Here is a 23,203-nt window from a genome sequence, read left to right as displayed (position 1 = left end):
GGGGGGGGTTAGAGAGTGGGGGGGGGGTAGAGAGTGGGGGAGGGGGGGTTAGAGAGTGGGGGGGGTAGAGAGTGGGGGAGGGGGGGTTAGAGAGTGGGGGGGGGGGTAGAGAGTGGGGGGAGGGGGGGGTTAGAGAGTGGGGGGGGGGTTAGAGAGTGGGGGGGGGGTAGAGAGTGGGGGGGGGGTTAGAGAGTGGGGGGGGGGGTTAGAGTGGGGGGGGGGGTTAGAGAGTGGGGGGGGGGTTAGAGAGTGGGGGGGGGGGTTAGAGAGTGGGGGGGGAGATGGGGGGGGGTTAGAGAGTGGGGGGGGGGGTTAGAGAGTGGGGGAGGGGGGGTTAGAGAGTGGGGGTAGAGTGGGGGGGTTAGAGAGTGGGGGGGGGGGGTTAGAGAGTGGGGGGGGGGGGGGTTAGAGAGTGGGGGGGGGGGGGTTAGAGAGTGGGGAGGGGGGTGTTAGAGAGTGGGGGGGGGGGGGGTAGAGAGTGGGGGGGGGGGGTTAGAGAGTGGGGGGAGGGGGGGTTAGAGAGTGGGGGGGGGGGGTTAGAGAGTGGGGGGGGGGGGGTTAGAGAGTGGGGGGGGGGTGTAGAGAGTGGGGGGGGGGGGTTAGAGAGTGGGGGGGGGGGGGGGTTAGAGAGTGGGGGGAGGGGGGGGTTAGAGAGTGGGGGGGGTGGGGGGGGGGGGGTTAGAGAGTGGGGGGAGGGGGGGGTTAGAGAGTGGGGGGGGGGGTTAGAGAGTGGGGGGGGGTAGAGAGTGGGGGGGGGGGGGTAGGAGAGTGGGGGGGGGGGGGGGTTAGAGAGTGGGGGAGGGGGGGGTTAGAGAGTGGGGGGGGGGGTGAGGGTGGGGGGGGGGGGGGGTAGGAGTGGGGGGGGGGGGGGGTTAGAGAGTGGGGGGGGGGGTTAGAGAGTGGGGGGGGGGGGGGTTAGAGAGTGGGGGGGGGGGTGGGGGGGGGGGTTAGTGGGGGGGGGTAGAGAGTGGGGGGGGGGGGTTAGAGAGTGGGGGGGGGGGGGTAGGAGAGTGGGGGGGGGGGGGGGGTTTGAGGTGGGGGGGGGGGGGGTTAGAGAGTGGGGGGGGGGGGGTAGAGAGTGGGGGGGGGGGGTTAGAGAGTGGGGGGGGGGGGTTGAGAGTGGGGGGGGGGGGTTGAGAGTGGGGGGGGGGTTAGAGAGTGGGGGGGGGGGTTAGAGAGTGGGGGGGGGGGGGTTGAGAGTGGGGGGGGGGGTTAGAGAGTGGGGGGGGGGTTAGAGAGTGGGGGGGGGGGTTAGAGAGTGGGGGGGGGGGGTTAGAGAGTGGGGGGGGGGGGGGGTTAGAGAGGTGGGGGGGGGGGGGGGGTAGAGAGTGGGGGGGGGGGGGGGGGTTAGAGAGTGGGGGGGGGGGGTAGGAGTGTGGGGGGGGGGTTAGAGGGGGGGGGGTGAGAGTGGGGGGGGGGGGTAGAGAGTGGGGGGGGGTTAGAGAGTGGGGGGGGGGGGGTTGTGAGTGGGGGGGGGGGTAGAGAGTGGGGGGGGGGGTAGAGTGGGGGGGGGGGGGGTTAGAGTGGGGGGGGGGGGTTGGGGGGGGGGGGGGTAGAGAGTGGGGGGGGGGGGTTAGAGGTGGGGGGGGGGGGGGTAGAGAGTGGGGGGGGGGGTTAGTGAGTGGGGGGGGGGGTAGAGAGTGGGGGGGGGGGGTTAGAGAGTGGGGGGGGTTGGGGGTGGGGGGGGGGGGTAGGGTGGAGGTGGGGGGGGGGTGGGGGGGGGGGGGTAGAGAGTGGGGGGGGGGTGGAGTGGGGGGGGGGTAGAGAGTGGGGGGGGGGGGGTTAGGAGTGGGGGGGTGGGGGGGGGGGGGGGGGGGGGGGTTTGAGGTGGGGGGGGGGGGTTGAGAGTGGGGGGGGGGGGTTAGAGAGTGGGGGGGGGGGGGTTTGAGAGTGGGGGGGGGGGTTAGAGTGGGGGGGGGGTTGAGGTGGGGGGGGGGGGTTAGAGGTGGGGGGGGGTTAGAGAGTGGGGGGGGGGGTTAGGAGGGGGGGGGGGGTAGAGGTGGGGGGGGGGGGGGGGTAGAGAGTGGGGGGGGGTTGTAGAGAGTGGGGGGGGGGGTGAGTGGGGGGGGGGGTAGAGAGTGGGGGGGGGGGGGTTAGAGAGTGGGGGGGGGGGGTAGAGAGTGGGGGGGGGGGGGGGTAGAGAGTGGGGGGGGGTGGTTAGAGGTGGGGGGGGGGGGGGGTAGAGAGTGGGGGGGGGGGTTAGAGAGTGGGGGGGGGGTAGTGAGTGGGGGGGGGGGGTAGAGAGTGGGGGGGGGGGGTAGAGAGTGGGGGGGGGGTAGAGAGTGGGGGGGGGGTTAGAGAGTGGGGGGGGGGGGGTTAGAGGGGGGGGGGGGGTTGGAGGGAGTGGGGGGGGGGGGTTAGAGAGTGGGGGGGGGGGGTAGAGAGTGGTGGGGGGGGGGGGGTTAGAGAGTGGGGGGGGGGGGGTTAGAGAGTGGGGGGGGGGGGTAGAGATGGGGGGGGGGGTTAGAGAGTGGGGGAGGGGGGGGGTTAGAGAGTGGGGGGGGGGGAGAGAGTGGGGGAGGGGGGGGTTAGAGAGTGGGGGGGGGGGTTAGAGAGTGGGGGGGGTTAGAGAGTGGGGGAGGGGGGGGGTTAGAGAGTGGGGGGGGGGGGTTAGAGAGTGGGGGGGGGGGTAGAGAGTGGGGGGGGGGGGTTAGAGAGTGGGGGGGGGGGGTTAGAGAGTGGGGGAGGGGGGGGTTAGAGAGTGGGGGGGGGGGGTTAGAGAGTGGGGGGAGGGGGGGGGTTAGAGAGTGGGGGGGGGGGGGTAGAGAGTGGGGGAGGGGGGGTTAGAGAGTGGGGGGGGTTAGAGAGTGGGGGGGGGGGGTAGAGGAATGGGGGGGGGGGGGGGGTTAGAGAGTGGGGGGAGGGGGGGGGGGGGTTAGAGAGTGGGGGGGGGGTAGAGAGTGGGGGGAGGGGGGGGGGTTAGAGAGTGGGGGGGGTTAGAGGAGTGGGGGGGGGGGGTAGAGAGTGGGGGGGGGGGGGGGGTTAGAGGAGTGGGGGAGGGGGGGGTTAGAGAGTGGGGGGGGGGTAGAGAGTGGGGGAGGGGGGGGGTTAGAGAGTGGGGGGGGTTAGAGAGTGGGGGGGGGGGGGTTGAGGAGTGGGGGGGGGGGGGGGGTTAGAGAGTGGGGGGGGGTTAGAGAGTGGGGGGGGGTAGAGAATGGGGGGGGGGGGGTTAGAGAGTGGGGGAGGGGGGGGTTAGAGAGTGGGGGGGGGGGGGGTGTGAGAGTGGGGGGGGGGGGTTAGAGAGTGGGGGGGGGGGTTAGAGAGTGGGGGGGTTAGAGAGTGGGGGAGGGGGGGTTAGAGAGTGGGGGGGGGGGTTAGAGAGTGGGGGGGGGGGTTAGAGAGTGGGGGGGGGGGGGGGTGCCGTTAGCGGGGATGGGGGAGGGGGGGGGTTAGAGAGTGGGGGGGGGGGGTAGAGAGTGGAGGGGGGAAATGTTCGTCTCCGTGCCTCTGCGCGAGGCGTTGGCGGTGGAGGGTGGGGGTCACCGGGGGGGGGGGGTCACCGGGGGGGGGGGGGGGGGTCACGTCGCTGGCTCACCGGGGGCACGGCGCACGGGCCGCGGGTGAGGGGTGGGGGGCCGCCAGCGCCGCGTCGATCTTGGCCACCACCTTGGTGTGGCCAAACATTGCGGCCAGGCTGCGCGCCGTCTCCCCGGAGCGGTCCGTGTCGCGCGCTCGCACACCCTGCAGGCACGCCGGGGGGGGGGGGGTCATCCTCACCCACCCACCAACCCACCGACCAACCGACCCACCAACCCACCCACAAACCCACCCACCAACCAACCCACCAATCCACCCACCAACCCACCCACCCACAAACCCACCCACAAACCCCAACCACAAACTCACCCACCAATCCACCCACCAACCCACCAACCCACCCACCCCACCAACCCACCCACCAACCCACCCACCCACCCGGCGCTGGCATGGGTATAGGTGGGTGGGTGTGGGTGGTGTGGATTTCTGTGGGTGGGTGGGTGGGTATGGGTGGGTGAGTGTGGGTGGGTGAGTGTGGGTGGGTGAGTGTGGGTGGGTGAGTGTGGTTGGGTATTGGTGGGTGAGTGTGGGTGGGTGAGTGTGGGTGGGTGAGTGTGGGTGGGTGGGTGGGGTGAGTGAGTGTGGGTGAGTGTGGGTGGGTATGGGTGAGTGTGGGCGAGTGGGTATGGGTGAGTGTGGGTGAGTGTGGGTGGGTGAGTGTGGGTGTGTATGGGTGAGTGTGGGGGGTGTGGGTGGTTATAGGCAAGCATTTGCTGTTTATGTTGCAGCCCCAGACACACGTGTGTCGCGTTTCATGTGTCGCGTGTCGCGTGTCCCGTGTCACGTGTCACGTGTCGCGTGTCCCGTATCACGTGTCCCGTGTCGCGTGTCACGTGTCCCGCGTCGATGCCGTAGCTGCCCGGCAGCTGCCGCTGGATGCCTTCCCCGCGTCTCTGCGCTCACCTTCTTCTTGAGCAGGAACTGCACGATGACCTCGTGGCCGGCCATCGCGGCCTCCATCAGCGGCGTGTGGCCGTAGATGGTCTCTCTGTGGGGGGCGGGGAGCGGGGGGGGAGCGGGGGGGAGTGGGGGGGAGTGGGGGGGGAGTGGGGGGGGAGTGGTGGTGCAGCGGTTAATCGAGCGTCTGGAGCTACGTAGCCCCCCGGCGTGGAACCCCCCAGGGTCACGATTCGCACTCGGCTCGTGGCTCGGGGTGGGGGGTGGTGGGGGGTGGGGGGGTGGGTGGGAGTGCCGCCGGCGCTCACCGCACGTTGGCGTCCGCTCCGTGTCGCAGCAGCAGGCGCACCATGTGCTGGTGCCCCGTGCACGTGCAGTGCAGCAGCGCCGGCCAGCCTCGCTTGTCCACCGCCTCCACGTCCGCCCCTCTCTGCGGGCGCACACGCACACACGCGCACACACACGCACACACGCACACGCACGCAGACACACGCACACGCACGCACGCACACGCACGCACACGCACACACACACACGCAAACACACACGCACACGCACGCAGACACACGCACACGCACGCACGCACACGCACGCACACGCACACACACACACACGCACACGCACGCACGCACGCACACGCACGCACACGCACACACACACACACACGCACACGCACGCACACGCAAACACACACGCACGCAGACACACGCACGCAGACACATGCACGCAGACACACGCACGCAGACACACGCACGCAAACACACGCACGCAGACACACGCACGCAAACACACGCACGCAGACACACGCACGCAGACACACGCAGACACACGTACGCGCACACGCACACACACGCAGACACACGCACGCGAACGCACATGCACGCGCACGCACACACGCACGCACGCAAACACACGCACGCGCACACGCACACACACGCAAACGCACGCACACACGCACGCAAACACACGCAGACACACACAGACACACACACGCGCAGCAGCAGTGGCGGCGGCGCACACGGAGGCACTTAAACACGTGGCGACGCGCAGGGAGCGTGGAGACCGACGGGGCACGAGGCGACGGACGAGAAGCGTGGAGACGGGCGGAGGGAACGGACCAACAGACAGACAGACGGACACACAGATGGACAGACAGACGGACAGACAGACGGACAGATGGACAGACAGACGGACAGATGGACAAATGGACAGACAGACAAACAGACAGACGGACAGATGGACAGACAGATGGACAGACAGACAGACAGACGGACAGATGGACAGACAGACAGACGGACAGACAGACGGACAGATGGACAGACAGACGGACAGACAGACGGACAGACAGATGGACAGACAGACAGTCAGACGGACAGACGGACAGACGGACAGACAGACAGACGAACGGGCGGACAGACGGGCGGACGAACTGGCGGACGTAGCGGACGAACAGGCGGCCCCATGGGCGGCCCGGCCTAGCGTCGCGTAGCGTGCCCGTCACCTGCAGCAGCAGCTGAGCGGAGCTCTCGTTGCCGCAGGAGGCGGCCAGCATGAGCGGCGTCTGCCCCAGGGGGTTGGCCGAGTTGACGAGGGCCCCGGCGCTCAGCAGCAGCGACACGACCGCGTCGTGCCCGATGTAGCACGCGTACATCAGCGGCGTCCACCCGCCCAGGTTACGTCGGTTTAGGTCCTCCGCCTCGCTGGTGGTGGTGGGGGAGGGGGGCGGCGAGAGGGATGGCTTCAAATCTAGGAAGCTTTACCCAATGGCTGTGGGTCGGGGTCGGGCGGCAGCGACGAGTTTAGCGACACATTCACACCAGAGGTCGCAACCGGGTACCCGATACCCGTACCCTACCCAATACCCGTACCCTACCCAATACCCGTACCCTACCCAATACCCGTACCCTACTCAATACCCGCACCCTACCCGATGCCCATAACCTACCCGATACCCGCACCCTACCCGATACCCGTACCCTACCCGATACCTGTACCCTACCCGATACCCATAACCTACCCGATACCCGCACCCTACCCGATACCCATAACCTACCCGATACCCGCACCCTACCCGATACCCGTACCCTACCCGATACCCGTACCCTACCCGATACCCGTACCCTACCCCATACCCGTACCCTACCCGATACCCGTACCCTACCCGATACCCGTACCCTACCCGATACCCGTACCCTACCCGATACCCGTACCCTACCCGATACCCGGCTACCCGGCCGGGTACGGGTACCCGTTTGCGACCCTGGTGCGGCTGGGTACGGGTAGGCCGTGAGTCACTGGTGAGTCACCGTTTGTCACTCATTTCCCAACGTCTTGTCTCTTCTCACAATTCAAGTTCCTAGAATCAACCCACCCGCGCCTGCAACATGGCTTCATCCCAAAGGTCGCAATCGGGTACGGGTACGGGTACCCATTTGCGACCCTGGTGCGGCCGGGTACGGGTACGGGTAAGGAATCAAAACCCGTTTGCGACATCTGATTCACACCGACGCCGATCTAACCCCGCGGCAAGAACAACCTCCGCTCGCGAGCCCCTCCCGCTTGCGAATCCCTCCCACAATCCACCTGGAGATGTAGGCGGACACGACGTCCTGCTGCCCGATGGAGGCGGCCGTGTGCAGGTCGAGCGGCCGCGGCTCCGAGTCGCCGCCCCCCTCCCCCTCTCCATCCCTCTGCTCCCCTCCGCGCCGGCGCTCCCCCTCGCCGGCGCTGTTCCACATGGACAAGCTCCGGCTGAGCAGCTCGTTCTCGCTCGCCTCGTCGCTCTCCGCCATCGCCGGGCGGCAGAGAGCCGGAGCCTCGTCCAAGTGAAATCGACGAGAGGCGAGAGGAGAGGAGGCGGTGGTTTGGTTAGGCCCGGCAGGTCGGCAAAAACCTTCGGGTCAAACAGAACCGGAATATCTTCTTGGTTCTTTCGGTAAAGTCAAGCAGGTGAAAAAATTAAAATAATAATAATGGAAATAAAAGAATAAATTGATGTATTTTCATTTACTATTATTTTATTTCTATTATTATTTTAAATTTTCACCAACGTGACTTTACCGAATACAACTAAGAGTATGTTTTCATTTTTATTTTATTTTCACCTCCGTGACTATACCGAAAACTCCAAAGAGTATATGGATCCATCTTCTTGGTTCTTTCGGTAAAGTCACGTAGAAGGGAAATAATAAAATAATAAAAATAAAACATCATAAAATACAATTCTCACGACGTTTCGGCCACAACGCTAGCGGCCGCCCTCAGGTGAAGAACAGCGTCTTTCCGACAGATAATAAATAAAATAATCTCACGCTTTCTATGAACTCACTCTGTCTATTGTTGTTGTATCCTCAAATCTTGTAACTCAATTTTAACCCACTTCCCAATGTGGTATGGACTGCACACTTCGTATACTTGTGTCATACTGATGACAATACTATATTCTATCATTAAAAAAATTAAATTAAATATTTTTAAACATTCTTTTTTATATGTTATGTTTCGGCTTGGGTATAATTGTCCACGCTCAACTGACGTTGGCTGTAATTGGCCACGGTCCCTTACGTTGTGGCAAGCTTCGGAGCCACTTCCTGGAGTCGTGAAGTTCTGCCATAACTAGTACATTTCATTAAAGCGTGTTTTAAAAAAAAAAAAGTATTTTTAAATATTACTTATTTACACTCGCGCGGAACAAGGTCGAATGGAAAGATCTTTTTTTTCGCAAAGTCGCTTCAAATATGACGTTTCTTTACTGAAAGTTCATTAAATAATTCTACGCAGCAACAAAGTGTATTTGGTGTCTTCGTATATTTATTCAGCACTTTAAACGAAAGTCAAGTCGAATTTTTGCTTCTAAATTACTATAAAATATATACATTTCTTCGTGATTTTCCAGACATTGTTATCGAATTCAAATTGACTACAACCCCAGCGAGCGAAAGCAGAACAAAAAGTATCAGAGCAGTGATTTCGAACTAATTGAAGGCGAGTTAAATGCAGTGCTACAGTGACATGAAACGAGATGTTTGATGGCGTACAGTAGAACCTCGGAGATCGAATGCACCAGAACTCGAACAAATCTGTGTTCGAACGATATTTCCGAAAAGTTTTTGCCCCGGAAACCGAACGAAATTCGGAGGTCGAACGGGGCAATCGCGACTTGAAAGAACCTGTACGGCTGAGATGCATATGGCCAGCGTGCATGATGCTTGCCCAGACAAACGTTTTACCGTGGTGTGAGAGACTCGGTTAACACGTAGCCAGAGCCGGCCCAGCCACTAAGCGACCCTTGCAATTGCAAAGGGCCCCGTGGCCAGCAGAGGGCCCCCTAGAGTCACTGCGAGCTCGTGGGTGAAACAAATCATACATCAAAGGGGCCTCCAACCAAATTTTGCTTAGGGCCCCCAAAGGTCTAGGGCCGGTTCTGCCAGCAACCACCAATGCCTCACCACCAGTGCCTCACCACCAACCAGAGCCGGCCCAGCCACTAAGCGACCCTTGCAATTGCAAAGGGCCCCGTGGCCAGCAGAGGGCCCCCTAGAGTCACTGCTAGCTAGTGGGTGAAACAAATCATACATCAAAGAGGCCTCCAACCAAATTTTGCTTAGGGCCCCCAAAGGTCTAGGGCCGGTTCTGCACGTAGCTCTCACCCAGTGCAGTTACCTGCAAAACATCGTTCCTTAACTTTTTCGTTAATTTCCTTTATTTTAGTGTTTTTGGTGTTCATCCATACACAATGTATCCTTAAAAAGGTTAGTGGTAGCGATAAGCCAATGATAATGCAATGTGTCATTTTCGAAACATCCTAAAACGGAGGCAGAAACAAACCTCTTTAGGTCAGTTTTTAGTCAGAAATAGCTCAAGTGACTCACAGTTAGTGGCAGAGAAGAGGCACACAAGAGAAAGAACCACAGAAGGGAAGTTACCGGACGTTTTTATGGAAGGGGACCCCCCTTCCAAACAATAACACCACCAACCTCAAATTTCGATTTAAAGCTTTCGTGACTGCATTCTTTTGTCAAGGCGCTCTTCCCCCTCCAACCCAGCTTAAATAGACGCTCCAAGCCTGGGGTGTTTCATTCAGACGCTGTCTTCCCGACAGATCTGTTCTTCACCTGAGGACGGCTGCTTGCGTTGTGGCCGAAACATCGTGAGAATTGTATTTTCTGATGTTTTATTTTTATTATTTTATTATTTCCCTTCTACGTGACTTTACCGAAAGAACCAAGAAAATGAACCACCAACCTCCTCCTCCTCCTCACCACCTTCCACTCAAACCATCAACTCTCCTTACTACAGCTAAAGTGAAGATCAATGTTCATTTATTTCATTTATACATTTATTCCATTTATTGTGTTTCTTGTTAGATTTGAAGCTTTCGTGACTGCAAGGATTCATATTCTTATGTTTTTTCGGTAAAGTCACGTAGGTAAAAAATTAAAATTAATAAAAGTAAAATAAAATAAAAATCACGACGTTTTGGAGGCAACACAAGCTTCCGTCTTCAGGTGGAACCGTCACAGCCCGACAGCTTGATACAGCTGATACAGCTGTCGGGCTGTGACGGTTCCACCTGAAGACGGAACCTTGTGTTGCCTCCGAAACGTCGTGATTTTTATTTTATTTTACTTTTATTAATTTAAATTTTTTACCTACGTGACTTTACCGAAAAAAACCTAAGAATATGTGTTTCTTGTTTTTTTGTATGCTTTTATGCACGTAATTACTGTAAACTTCGTGTAAAAATGATTGAAATGAGAGATTTCTTGTGTCCGGAACCAATGAATGTCATTTACATTAATTCTCATGGGGAAAATTAATTCGGTGTTCGAACAAATCGGTGTTCGAATGGCCTTCTGGAACGAATTAAGTTCGATCTCTGGGGTACCACTGTAGTTTCATGCAAGAATCACTGCCATTAATACAGTACAAGCGATTCACACAAGATATCGTATACCGAGGTTTAATTTTTTAAATTAAGAAACATTTATTTACGGCAACAATTCCTAAAAAAATTATAATCACGCAAGGAAACGTAAATGTGCATCTTTAATATGACAGCTTTTGTCCTAGGACGGGCAAAAGGCTAATTGAAGGTCAGTTAAATGCAGTGCTACATGAAGTGAGGTGTTTGATGACGTAGTTTGTGCAAGATTCACTGACATTAATACAGTGCTACAGTGAAATACAATGTAGTCTTTGATGACGTACAGGATTCACTGACATTAATACAGTGCTACAGTGAAATTCAGTGGAGTGTCTGATGACTTACAAGATTCACTACCATTAATACAGTGCTACAGTGAAATGCAGTGGAGTGTTTGATGACATACAAGATTCACTACCATTAATACAGTGCTACAGTGAAATGCAGTGGAGTGTTTGATGACTTACAAGATTCACTGACATTAATACAGTGCTACAGTGAAATTCAGTGGAGTGTCTGATGACTTACAAGATTCACTACCATTAATACAGTGCTACAGTGAAATGCAGTGGAGTGTTTGATGACTTACAAGATTCACTACCATTAATACAGTGCTACAGTGAAATGCAGTGGAGTGTTTGATGACATACAAGATTCACTACCATTAATACAGTGCTACAGTGAAATGCAGTGGAGTGTTTGATGACTTACAAGATTCACTACCATTAATACAGTGCTACAGTGAAATGCAGTGGAGTGTTTGATGACATACAAGATTCACTGACATTAATACAGTGCTACAGTGAAATTCAGTGGAGTGTTTGATCACATACAAGATCCACTGCATTAATACAGTGATACAGTGAAATGCAGTGGAGTGTTTGATGACTTACAAGATTCACTACCATTAATACAGTGCTACAGTGAAATACAGTGGAGTGTTTGCTGACGTACAAGATTCACTACCATTAATACAGTGCTACAGTGAAATACAGTGAAGTGTTTGATGACATACAAGATTCACTACCATTAATACAGTGCTACAGTGAAATACAGTGAAGTGTTTGATGACGTGCAAGATTCACTGCCATTAATACAGTGCTACAGTGAAATACAGTGGAGTGTTTGCTGACGTACAAGATTCACTATCATTAATACAGTGCTACAGTGAAATACAGTGGAGTGTTTGATGACTTACAAGATTCACTACCATTAATACAGTGCTACAGTGAAATACAGTGGAGTGTTTGATGACTTACAAGATTCACTGACATTAATACAGTGCTACAGTGAAATACAGTGGAGTGTTTGATGACTTACAAGATTCACTGACATTAATACAGTGCTACAGTGAAATACAGTGGAGTGTTTGATGACGTACAAGATTCACTACCATTAATACAGTGCTACAGTGAAATACAGTGAAGTGTTTGATGACGTACAAGATTCACTACCATTAATACAGTGCTACAGTGAAATACAGTGTAGTCTTTGATGACGCACAAGATTCACTGCCATTAATACAGTGCTACGGTGAAATACAGTGTAGTCTTTGATGACGTACAATATTCACTGCCATTAATACAGTGCTACGGTGAAATACAGTGTAGTCTTTGATGACGTACAAGATTCACTATCATAAATACAGTGCTACAGTGAAATACAGTGTAGTGTTTGATGACGTACAAGATTCACTGCCATTAATACAGTGCTACAGTGAAATGCAGTGAAGTGTTTGATGACGTACAAGATTCACTACCATTAATACAGTGCTACAGTGAAATACAGTGTAGTGTTTGATGACGTACAAGATTCACTGCCATTAATACAGTGCTACAGTGAAATACAGTGTAGTGTTTGATGACGTACAAGATTCACTGCCATTAATACAGTGCTACAGTGAAATACAGTGTAGTGTTTGATGACGTACAAGATTCACTACCATTAATACAGTGCTACAGTGAAATACAGTGTAGTGTTTGATGACGTACAAGATTCACTGCCATTAATACAGTGCTACAGTGAAATACAGTGTAGTGTTTGATGACGTACAAGATTCACTGCCATTAATACAGTGCTACAGTGAAATACAGTGTAGTGTTTGATGACGTACAAGATTCACTACCATTAATACAGTGCTACAGTGAAATACAGTGAAGTGTTTGATAACGTACAAGATTCACTGCCAATAATACAGTGCTACAGTGAAATACAGTGAAGTGTTTGATGACATACAAGATTCACTGACATTAATACAGCGCTACAGTGAAATACAGTGTAGTGTTTGATGATGTACAAGATTCACTGCCATTAATACAGTGCTACAGTGAAATACAGTGGAGTGTTTGATGACGTACAGGATTCACTGACATTAATACAGTGCTACAGTGAAATACAGTGTAGTGTTTGATGACGTACAAGATTCACTGACATTAATACAGTGCTACAGTGAAATACAGTGTAGTGTTTGATGACGTACAAGATTCACTGACATTAATACAGTGCTACAGTGAAATACAGTGAAGTGTTTGATGACGTACAAGATTCACTGACATTAATACAGTGCTACAGTGAAATACAGTGAAGTGTTTGATGACGTACAAGATTCACTGACATTAATACAGTGCTACAGTGAAATACAGTGTAGTGTTTGATGACGTACAAGATTCACTGACATTAATACAGTGCTACAGTGAAATACAGTGAAGTGTTTGATGACGTACAAGATTCACTGACATTAATACAGTGCTACAGTGAAATACAGTGTAGTGTTTGATGACGTACAAGATTCACTGACATTAATACAGTGCTACAGTGAAATACAGTGAAGTGTTTGATGACGTACAAGATTCACTGACATTAATACAGTGCTACAGTGAAATACAGTGTAGTGTTTGATGACGTACAAGATTCACTGACATTAATACAGTGCTACAGTGAAATACAGTGAAGTGTTTGATGACGTACAAGATTCACTGACATTAATACAGTGCTACAGTGAAATACAGTGTAGTGTTTGATGACGTACAAGATTCACTGCCATTAATACAGTGCTACAGTGAAATACAGTGTAGTGTTTGATGACGTACAAGATTCACTGACATTAATACAGTGCTACAGTGAAATACAGTGTAGTGTTTGATGACGTACAAGATTCACTGACATTAATACAGTGCTACAGTGAAATACAGTGTAGTGTTTGATGACGTACAAGATTCACTACCATTAATACAGTGCTACAGTGAAATACAGTGTAGTGTTTGATGACGTACAAGATTCACTGACATTAATACAGTGCTACAGTGAAATACAGTGAAGTGTTTGATGACGTACAAGATTCACTGCCATTAATACAGTGCTACAGTGAAATACAGTGAAGTGTTTGATGACGTACAAGATTCACTGCCATTAATACAGTGCTACAGTGAAATACAGTGAAGTGTTTGATGACGTACAAGATTCACTGCCATTAATACAGTGCTACAGTGAAATACAGTGAAGTGTTTGATGACGTACAAGATTCACTGCCATTAATAAAGTGCTACAGTGAAATACAGTGTAGTGTTTGATGACGTGCAAGATTCACTGACATTAATACAGTGCTACAGTGAAATGCAGTGAAGTGTTTGATGACGTACAAGATTCACTACCATTAATACAGTGCTACAGTGAAATATAGTGGAGTGTTTGCTGACGTACAAGATTCACTGCCATTAATACAGTGCTACAGTGAAATACAGTGGAGTGTTTGATGATGTAGAAAATTCACTACCATTAATACAGTGCTACCATTAATACAGTGCTACAGTGAAATATAGTGGAGTGTTTGCTGACGTACAAGATTCACTGCCATTAATACAGTGCTACAGTGAAATACAGTGGAGTGTTTGATGATGTAGAAAATTCACTACCATTAATACAGTGCTACAGTGAAATACAGTGAAGTGTTTGATGACGTACAAGATTCACTGCCATTAATACAGTGCTACAGTGAAATACAGTGAAGTGTTTGATGACGTACAAGATGCACTGCCATTAATACAGTGCTACAGTGAAATACAGTGTAGTGTTTGATGACGTGCAAGATTCACTGACATTAATACAGTGCTACAGTAAAATACAGTGAAGTGTTTGATGACGTACAAGATTCACTACCATTAATACAGTGCTACAGTGAAATATAGTGGAGTGTTTGCTGACGTACAAGATTCACTGCCATTAATACAGTGCTACAGTGAAATACAGTGGAGTGTTTGATGATGTAGAAAATTCACTACCATTAATACAGTGCTACAGTGAAATACAGTGGAGTGTTTGATGACATACAAGATCCACTGCCATTAATAGTGATACAGTGAAATGCAGTGGAGTGTTTGATGACATACAAGATTCACTACCATTAATACAGTGCTACAGTGAAATGCAGTGGAGTGTTTGATGACTTACAAGATTCACTACCATTAATACAGTGCAACAGTGAAATACAGTGAAGTGTTTGCTGACGTACAAGATTCACTGCCATTAATACAGTGCTACAGTGAAATACAGTGTAGTGTTTGATGACGTACAAGATTCACTACCATTAAAACAGTGCTACAGTGAAATACAGTGAAGTGTTTGATGACGTACAAGATTCACTGACATTAATACAGTGCTACAGTGAAATACAGTGAAGTGTTTGATGACGTACAAGATTCACTGACATTAATACAGTGCTACAGTGAAATACAGTGTAGTGTTTGATGACGTACAAGATTCACTGCCATTAATAGTGCTACAGTGAAATACAGTGTAGTGTTTGATGACGTACAAGATTCACTGACATTAATACAGTGCTACAGTGAAATGCAGTGAAGTGTTTGATGACGTACAAGATTCACTGACATTAATACAGTGCTACAGTGAAATACAGTGTAGTGTTTGATGACGTACAAGATTCACTACCATTAATACAGTGCTACAGTGAAATGCAGTGAAGTGTTTGATGACGTACAAGATTCACTGCCATTAATACAGTGCTACAGTGAAATACAGTGTAGTGTTTGATGACGTACAAGATTCACTGACATTAATACAGTGCTACAGTGAAATACAGTGTAGTGTTTGATGACGTACAAGATTCACTGCCATTAATACAGTGCTACAGTGAAATACAGTGTAGTGTTTGATGACGTACAAGATTCACTGCCATTAATACAGTGCTACAGTGAAATACAGTGAAGTGTTTGATGACGTACAAGATTCACTGCCATTAATACAGTGCTACAGTGAAATACAGTGAAGTGTTTGATGACGTACAAGATTAACTGACATTAATACAGTGCTACAGTGAAATACAGTGTAGTGTTTGATGACGTGCAAGATTCACTGACATTAATACAGTGCTACAGTGAAATGCAGTGAAGTGTTTGATGACGTACAAGATGCACTGCCATTAATACAGTGCTACAGTGAAATACAGTGTAGTGTTTGATGACGTGCAAGATTCACTGACATTAATACAGTGCTACAGTGAAATGCAGTGAAGTGTTTGATGATGTACAAGATTCACTACCATTAATACAGTGCTACAGTGAAATATAGTGGAGTGTTTGCTGACGTACAAGATTCACTGCCATTAATACAGTGCTACAGTGAAATACAGTGGAGTGTTTGATGATGTAGAAGATTCACTACCATTAATACAGTGCTACAGTGAAATACAGTGGAGTGTTTGATGACATACAAGATCCACTGCCATTAATAGTGATACAGTGAAATGCAGTGGAGTGTTTGATGACATACAAGATTCACTACCATTAATACAGTGATACAGTGAAATGCAGTGGAGTGTTTGATGACTTACAAGATTCACTACCATTAATACAGTGCAACAGTGAAATACAGTGAAGTGTTTGCTGACGTACAAGATTCACTACCATTAATACAGTGCTACAGTGAAATACAGTGTAGTGTTTGCTGACGTGCAAGATTCACTACCATTAATACAGTGCTACAGTGAAATACAATGGAGTGTTTGATGACGTACAAGATTCACTACCATTAATACAGTGCTACAGTGAAATACAGTGGAGTGTTTGATGACTTACAAGATTCATTACCATTTATATAGTGCTACAGTGAAATACAGTGAAGTGTTTGATGACGTACAAGATTCACTGCCATTTATACAGTGCTACAGTGAAATACAGTGAAGTGTTTGATGACTTACAAGATTCACTGCCATTAATACAGTGCTACAGTGAAATACAGTGAAGTGTTTGATGACTTACAAGATTCACTGCCATTAATACAGTGCTACAGTGAAATACAGTGGAGTGTTTGATGATGTACAAGATTCACTATCATTAATACAGTGCTACAGTGAAATACAGTGGAGTGTTTGATGATGTACACGATTCACTACCATTAATACAGTGCTACAGTGAAATACAGTGGAGTGTTTGATGATGTACAAGATTCACTATCATTAATACAGTGCTACAGTGAAATACAGTGTAGTGTTTGATGACGTGCAAGATTCACTATCATTAATACAGTGCTAGTGAAATACAGTGGATTGTTTGATGACGTACACGATTCACTACCATTAATACAGTGCTACAGTTAAATACAGTGTAGTGTTTGATGACGTGCAAAATTCACTATCATTAATACAGTGCTACAGTGAAATACAGTGGAGTGTTTGATGATGTACAAGATTCACTGCCATTAATACAGTGCTACAGTGAAATACAGTGGAGTGTTTGATGACGTACAGGATTCACTGACATTAATACAGTGCTACAGTGAAATACAGTGTAGTGTTTGATGACGTACAAGATTCACTGACATTAATACAGTGCTACAGTGAAATACAGTGTAGTGTTTGATGACGTACAAGATTCACTGACATTAATACAGTGCTACAGTGAAATACAGTGAAGTGTTTGATGACGTACAAGATTCACTGACATTAATACAGTGCTACAGTGAAATACAGTGTAGTGTTTGATGACGTACAAGATTCACTGACATTAATACAGTGCTACAGTGAAATACAGTGAAGTGTTTGATGACGTACAAGATTCACTGACATTAATACAGTGCTACAGTGAAATACAGTGTAGTGTTTGATGACGTACAAGATTCACTGACATTAATACAGTGCTACAGTGAAATACAGTGAAGTGTTTGATGACGTACAAGATTCACTGACATTAATACAGTGCTACAGTGAAATACAGTGTAGTGTTTGATGACGTACAAGATTCACTGACATTAATACAGTGCTACAGTGAAATACAGTGAAGTGTTTGATGACGTACAAGATTCACTGACATTAATACAGTGCTACAGTGAAATACAGTGTAGTGTTTGATGACGTACAAGATTCACTACCATTAATACAGTGCTACAGTGAAATGCAGTGAAGTGTTTGATGACGTACAAGATTCACTGCCATTAATACAGTGCTACAGTGAAATACAGTGTAGTGTTTGATGACGTACAAGATTCACTGACATTAATACAGTGCTACAGTGAAATACAGTGTAGTGTTTGATGACGTACAAGATTCACTGACATTAATACAGTGCTACAGTGAAATACAGTGTAGTGTTTGATGACGTACAAGATTCACTACCATTAATACAGTGCTACAGTGAAATACAGTGTAGTGTTTGATGACGTACAAGATTCACTGACATTAATACAGTGCTACAGTGAAATACAGTGAAGTGTTTGATGACGTACAAGATTCACTGCCATTAATACAGTGCTACAGTGAAATACAGTGAAGTGTTTGATGACGTACAAGATTCACTGCCATTAATACAGTGCTACAGTGAAATACAGTGAAGTGTTTGATGACGTACAAGATTCACTGCCATTAATACAGTGCTACAGTGAAATACAGTGAAGTGTTTGATGACGTACAAGATTCACTGCCATTAATACAGTGCTACAGTGAAATACAGTGTAGTGTTTGATGACGTGCAAGATTCACTGACATTAATAGAGTGCTACAGTGAAATGCAGTGAAGTGTTTGATGACGTACAAGATTCACTACCATTAATACAGTGCTACAGTGAAATATAGTGGAGTGTTTGCTGACGTACAAGATTCACTGCCATTAATACAGTGCTACAGTGAAATACAGTGGAGTGTTTGATGATGTAGAAAATTCACTACCATTAATACAGTGCTACAGTGAAATACAGTGAAGTGTTTGATGACTTACAAGATTCACTGCCATTAATACAGTGCTACAGTGAAATACAGTGAAGTGTTTGATGACGTACAAGATGCACTGCCATTAATACAGTGCTACAGTGAAATACAGTGTAGTGTTTGATGACGTGCAAGATTCACTGACATTAATACAGTGCTACAGTGAAATACAGTGAAGTGTTTGATGACGTACAAGATTCACTACCATTAATACAGTGCTACAGTGAAATGCAGTGAAGTGTTTGATGACGTACAAGATTCACTGCCATTAATACAGTGCTACAGTGAAATACAGTGTAGTGTTTGATGACGTACAAGATTCACTGACATTAATACAGTGCTACAGTGAAATACAGTGTAGTGTTTGATGACGTACAAGATTCACTGACATTAATACAGTGCTACAGTGAAATACAGTGTAGTGTTTGATGACGTACAAGATTCACTACCATTAATACAGTGCTACAGTGAAATACAGTGTAGTGTTTGATGACGTACAAGATTCACTGACATTAATACAGTGCTACAGTGAAATACAGTGAAGTGTTTGATGACGTACAAGATTCACTGCCATTAATACAGTGCTACAGTGAAATACAGTGAAGTGTTTGATGACGTACAAGATTCACTGCCATTAATACAGTGCTACAGTGAAATACAGTGAAGTGTTTGATGACGTACAAGATTCACTGCCATTAATACAGTGCTACAGTGAAATACAGTGAAGTGTTTGATGACGTACAAGATTCACTGCCATTAATACAGTGCTACAGTGAAATACAGTGTAGTGTTTGATGACGTGCAAGATTCACTGACATTAATAGAGTGCTACAGTGAAATGCAGTGAAGTGTTTGATGACGTACAAGATTCACTACCATTAATACAGTGCTACAGTGAAATATAGTGGAGTGTTTGCTGACGTACAAGATTCACTGCCATTAATACAGTGCTACAGTGAAATACAGTGGAGTGTTTGATGATGTAGAAAATTCACTACCATTAATACAGTGCTACAGTGAAATACAGTGAAGTGTTTGATGACGTACAAGATTCACTGCCATTAATACAGTGCTACAGTGAAATACAGTGAAGTGTTTGATGACGTACAAGATGCACTGCCATTAATACAGTGCTACAGTGAAATACAGTGTAGTGTTTGATGACGTGCAAGATTCACTGACATTAATACAGTGCTACAGTGAAATACAGTGAAGTGTTTGATGACGTACAAGATTCACTACCATTAATACAGTGCTACAGTGAAATATAGTGGAGTGTTTGCTGACGTACAAGATTCACTGCCATTAATACAGTGCTACAGTGAAATACAGTGGAGTGTTTGATGATGTAGAAAATTCACTACCATTAATACAGTGCTACAGTGAAATACAGTGGAGTGTTTGATGACATACAAGATCCACTGCCATTAATAGTGATACAGTGAAATGCAGTGGAGTGTTTGATGACATACAAGATTCACTACCATTAATACAGTGCTACAGTGAAATGCAGTGGAGTGTTTGATGACTTACAAGATTCACTACCATTAATACAGTGCAACAGTGAAATACAGTGAAGTGTTTGCTGACGTACAAGATTCACTGCCATTAATACAGTGCTACAGTGAAATACAGTGTAGTGTTTGATGACGTACAAGATTCACTACCATTAAAACAGTGCTACAGTGAAATACAGTGAAGTGTTTGATGACGTACAAGATTCACTGACATTAATACAGTGCTACAGTGAAATACAGTGAAGTGTTTGATGACGTACAAGATTCACTGACATTAATACAGTGCTACAGTGAAATACAGTGTAGTGTTTGATGACGTACAAGATTCACTGCCATTAATAGTGCTACAGTGAAATACAGTGTAGTGTTTGATGACGTACAAGATTCACTGACATTAATACAGTGCTACAGTGAAATGCAGTGAAGTGTTTGATGACGTACAAGATTCACTGACATTAATACAGTGCTACAGTGAAATACAGTGTAGTGTTTGATGATGTACAAGATTCACTACCATTAATACAGTGCTACAGTGAAATGCAGTGAAGTGTTTGATGACGTACAAGATTCACTGCCATTAATACAGTGCTACAGTGAAATACAGTGTAGTGTTTGATGACGTACAAGATTCACTGACATTAATACAGTGCTACAGTGAAATACAGTGTAGTGTTTGATGACGTACAAGATTCACTGCCATTAATACAGTGCTACAGTGAAATACAGTGTAGTGTTTGATGACGTACAAGATTCACTGCCATTAATACAGTGCTACAGTGAAATACAGTGAAGTGTTTGATGACGTACAAGATTCACTGCCATTAATACAGTGCTACAGTGAAATACAGTGAAGTGTTTGATGACGTACAAGATTAACTGACATTAATACAGTGCTACAGTGAAATACAGTGTAGTGTTTGATGACGTGCAAGATTCACTGACATTAATACAGTGCTACAGTGAAATGCAGTGAAGTGTTTGATGACGTACAAGATGCACTGCCATTAATACAGTGCTACAGTGAAATACAGTGTAGTGTTTGATGACGTGCAAGATTCACTGACATTAATACAGTGCTACAGTGAAATGCAGTGAAGTGTTTGATGATGTACAAGATTCACTACCATTAATACAGTGCTACAGTGAAATATAGTGGAGTGTTTGCTGACGTACAAGATTCACTGCCATTAATACAGTGCTACAGTGAAATACAGTGGAGTGTTTGATGATGTAGAAGATTCACTACCATTAATACAGTGCTACAGTGAAATACAGTGGAGTGTTTGATGACATACAAGATCCACTGCCATTAATAGTGATACAGTGAAATGCAGTGGAGTGTTTGATGACATACAAGATTCACTACCATTAATACAGTGCTACAGTGAAATGCAGTGGAGTGTTTGATGACTTACAAGATTCACTACCATTAATACAGTGCAACAGTGAAATACAGTGAAGTGTTTGCTGACGTACAAGATTCACTACCATTAATACAGTGCTACAGTGAAATACAGTGTAGTGTTTGCTGACGTGCAAGATTCACTACCATTAATACAGTGCTACAGTGAAATACAATGGAGTGTTTGATGACGTACAAGATTCACTACCATTAATACAGTGCTACAGTGAAATACAGTGGAGTGTTTGATGACTTACAAGATTCATTACCATTTATATAGTGCTACAGTGAAATACAGTGAAGTGTTTGATGACGTACAAGATTCACTGCCATTTATACAGTGCTACAGTGAAATACAGTGAAGTGTTTGATGACTTACAAGATTCACTGCCATTAATACAGTGCTACAGTGAAATACAGTGAAGTGTTTGATGACTTACAAGATTCACTGCCATTAATACAGTGCTACAGTGAAATACAGTGGAGTGTTTGATGATGTACAAGATTCACTATCATTAATACAGTGCTACAGTGAAATACAGTGTAGTGTTTGATGATGTACAAGATTCACTGACATTAATACAGTGCTACAGTGAAATACAGTGTAGTGTTTGATGACGTACAAGATTCACTGCCATTAATACAGTGCTACAGTGAAATACAGTGTAGTGTTTGATGACGTACAAGATTCACTGCCATTAATACAGTGCTACAGTGAAATACAGTGAAGTGTTTGATGACGTACAAGATTCACTGCCATTAATACAGTGCTACAGTGAAATACAGTGAAGTGTTTGATGACGTACAAGATTAACTGACATTAATACAGTGCTACAGTGAAATACAGTGTAGTGTTTGATGACGTGCAAGATTCACTGACATTAATACAGTGCTACAGTGAAATGCAGTGAAGTGTTTGATGACGTACAAGATGCACTGCCATTAATACAGTGCTACAGTGAAATACAGTGTAGTGTTTGATGACGTGCAAGATTCACTGACATTAATACAGTGCTACAGTGAAATGCAGTGAAGTGTTTGATGATGTACAAGATTCACTACCATTAATACAGTGCTACAGTGAAATATAGTGGAGTGTTTGCTGACGTACAAGATTCACTGCCATTAATACAGTGCTACAGTGAAATACAGTGGAGTGTTTGATGATGTAGAAGATTCACTACCATTAATACAGTGCTACAGTGAAATACAGTGGAGTGTTTGATGACATACAAGATCCACTGCCATTAATAGTGATACAGTGAAATGCAGTGGAGTGTTTGATGACATACAAGATTCACTACCATTAATACAGTGCTACAGTGAAATGCAGTGGAGTGTTTGATGACTTACAAGATTCACTACCATTAATACAGTGCAACAGTGAAATACAGTGAAGTGTTTGCTGACGTACAAGATTCACTACCATTAATACAGTGCTACAGTGAAATACAGTGTAGTGTTTGCTGACGTGCAAGATTCACTACCATTAATACAGTGCTACAGTGAAATACAATGGAGTGTTTGATGACGTACAAGATTCACTACCATTAATACAGTGCTACAGTGAAATACAGTGGAGTGTTTGATGACTTACAAGATTCATTACCATTTATATAGTGCTACAGTGAAATACAGTGAAGTGTTTGATGACGTACAAGATTCACTGCCATTTATACAGTGCTACAGTGAAATACAGTGAAGTGTTTGAT

The 23,203-nt window shown here is 47.5% G+C and overlaps 2 protein-coding genes across 2 annotated transcripts in view; one reads left to right on the top strand and one right to left on the bottom strand.

Moving 5' to 3' along the window:
- LOC144737186 (MAM and LDL-receptor class A domain-containing protein 1-like) overlaps window positions 1–23,203 on the top strand; it is a 328,015-nt gene that overhangs the window by 48,639 nt on the left and 256,173 nt on the right. The window lies entirely within an intron of this gene.
- The window catches only part of LOC144737178 (uncharacterized), a 22,314-nt gene continuing 2,642 nt past the window's right edge, over window positions 3,532–23,203 (bottom strand). Inside the window, exons 2-6 of the mRNA XM_078619900.1 lie at window positions 7,018–7,250; window positions 5,936–6,134; window positions 4,743–4,864; window positions 4,441–4,525; window positions 3,532–3,681 (exon numbers count right to left, since the gene is read on the bottom strand). Of these exons, the coding sequence (XP_078476026.1) occupies window positions 3,532–3,681; window positions 4,441–4,525; window positions 4,743–4,864; window positions 5,936–6,134; window positions 7,018–7,226 (765 nt within the window). The 5' untranslated portion in view covers window positions 7,227–7,250. The remainder of the gene's footprint in view (window positions 3,682–4,440; window positions 4,526–4,742; window positions 4,865–5,935; window positions 6,135–7,017; window positions 7,251–23,203) is intronic.

Source organism: Lampetra planeri, chromosome 65 (genome assembly GCF_965212315.1).
Source record: "Lampetra planeri chromosome 65, kcLamPlan1.2.h2, whole genome shotgun sequence".
Taxonomy (NCBI): Eukaryota; Metazoa; Chordata; class Hyperoartia; order Petromyzontiformes; family Petromyzontidae; genus Lampetra; species Lampetra planeri.
Note: the sequence above shows the minus strand (reverse complement) of the source record. Positions and strands in the feature narration are given on the sequence as shown.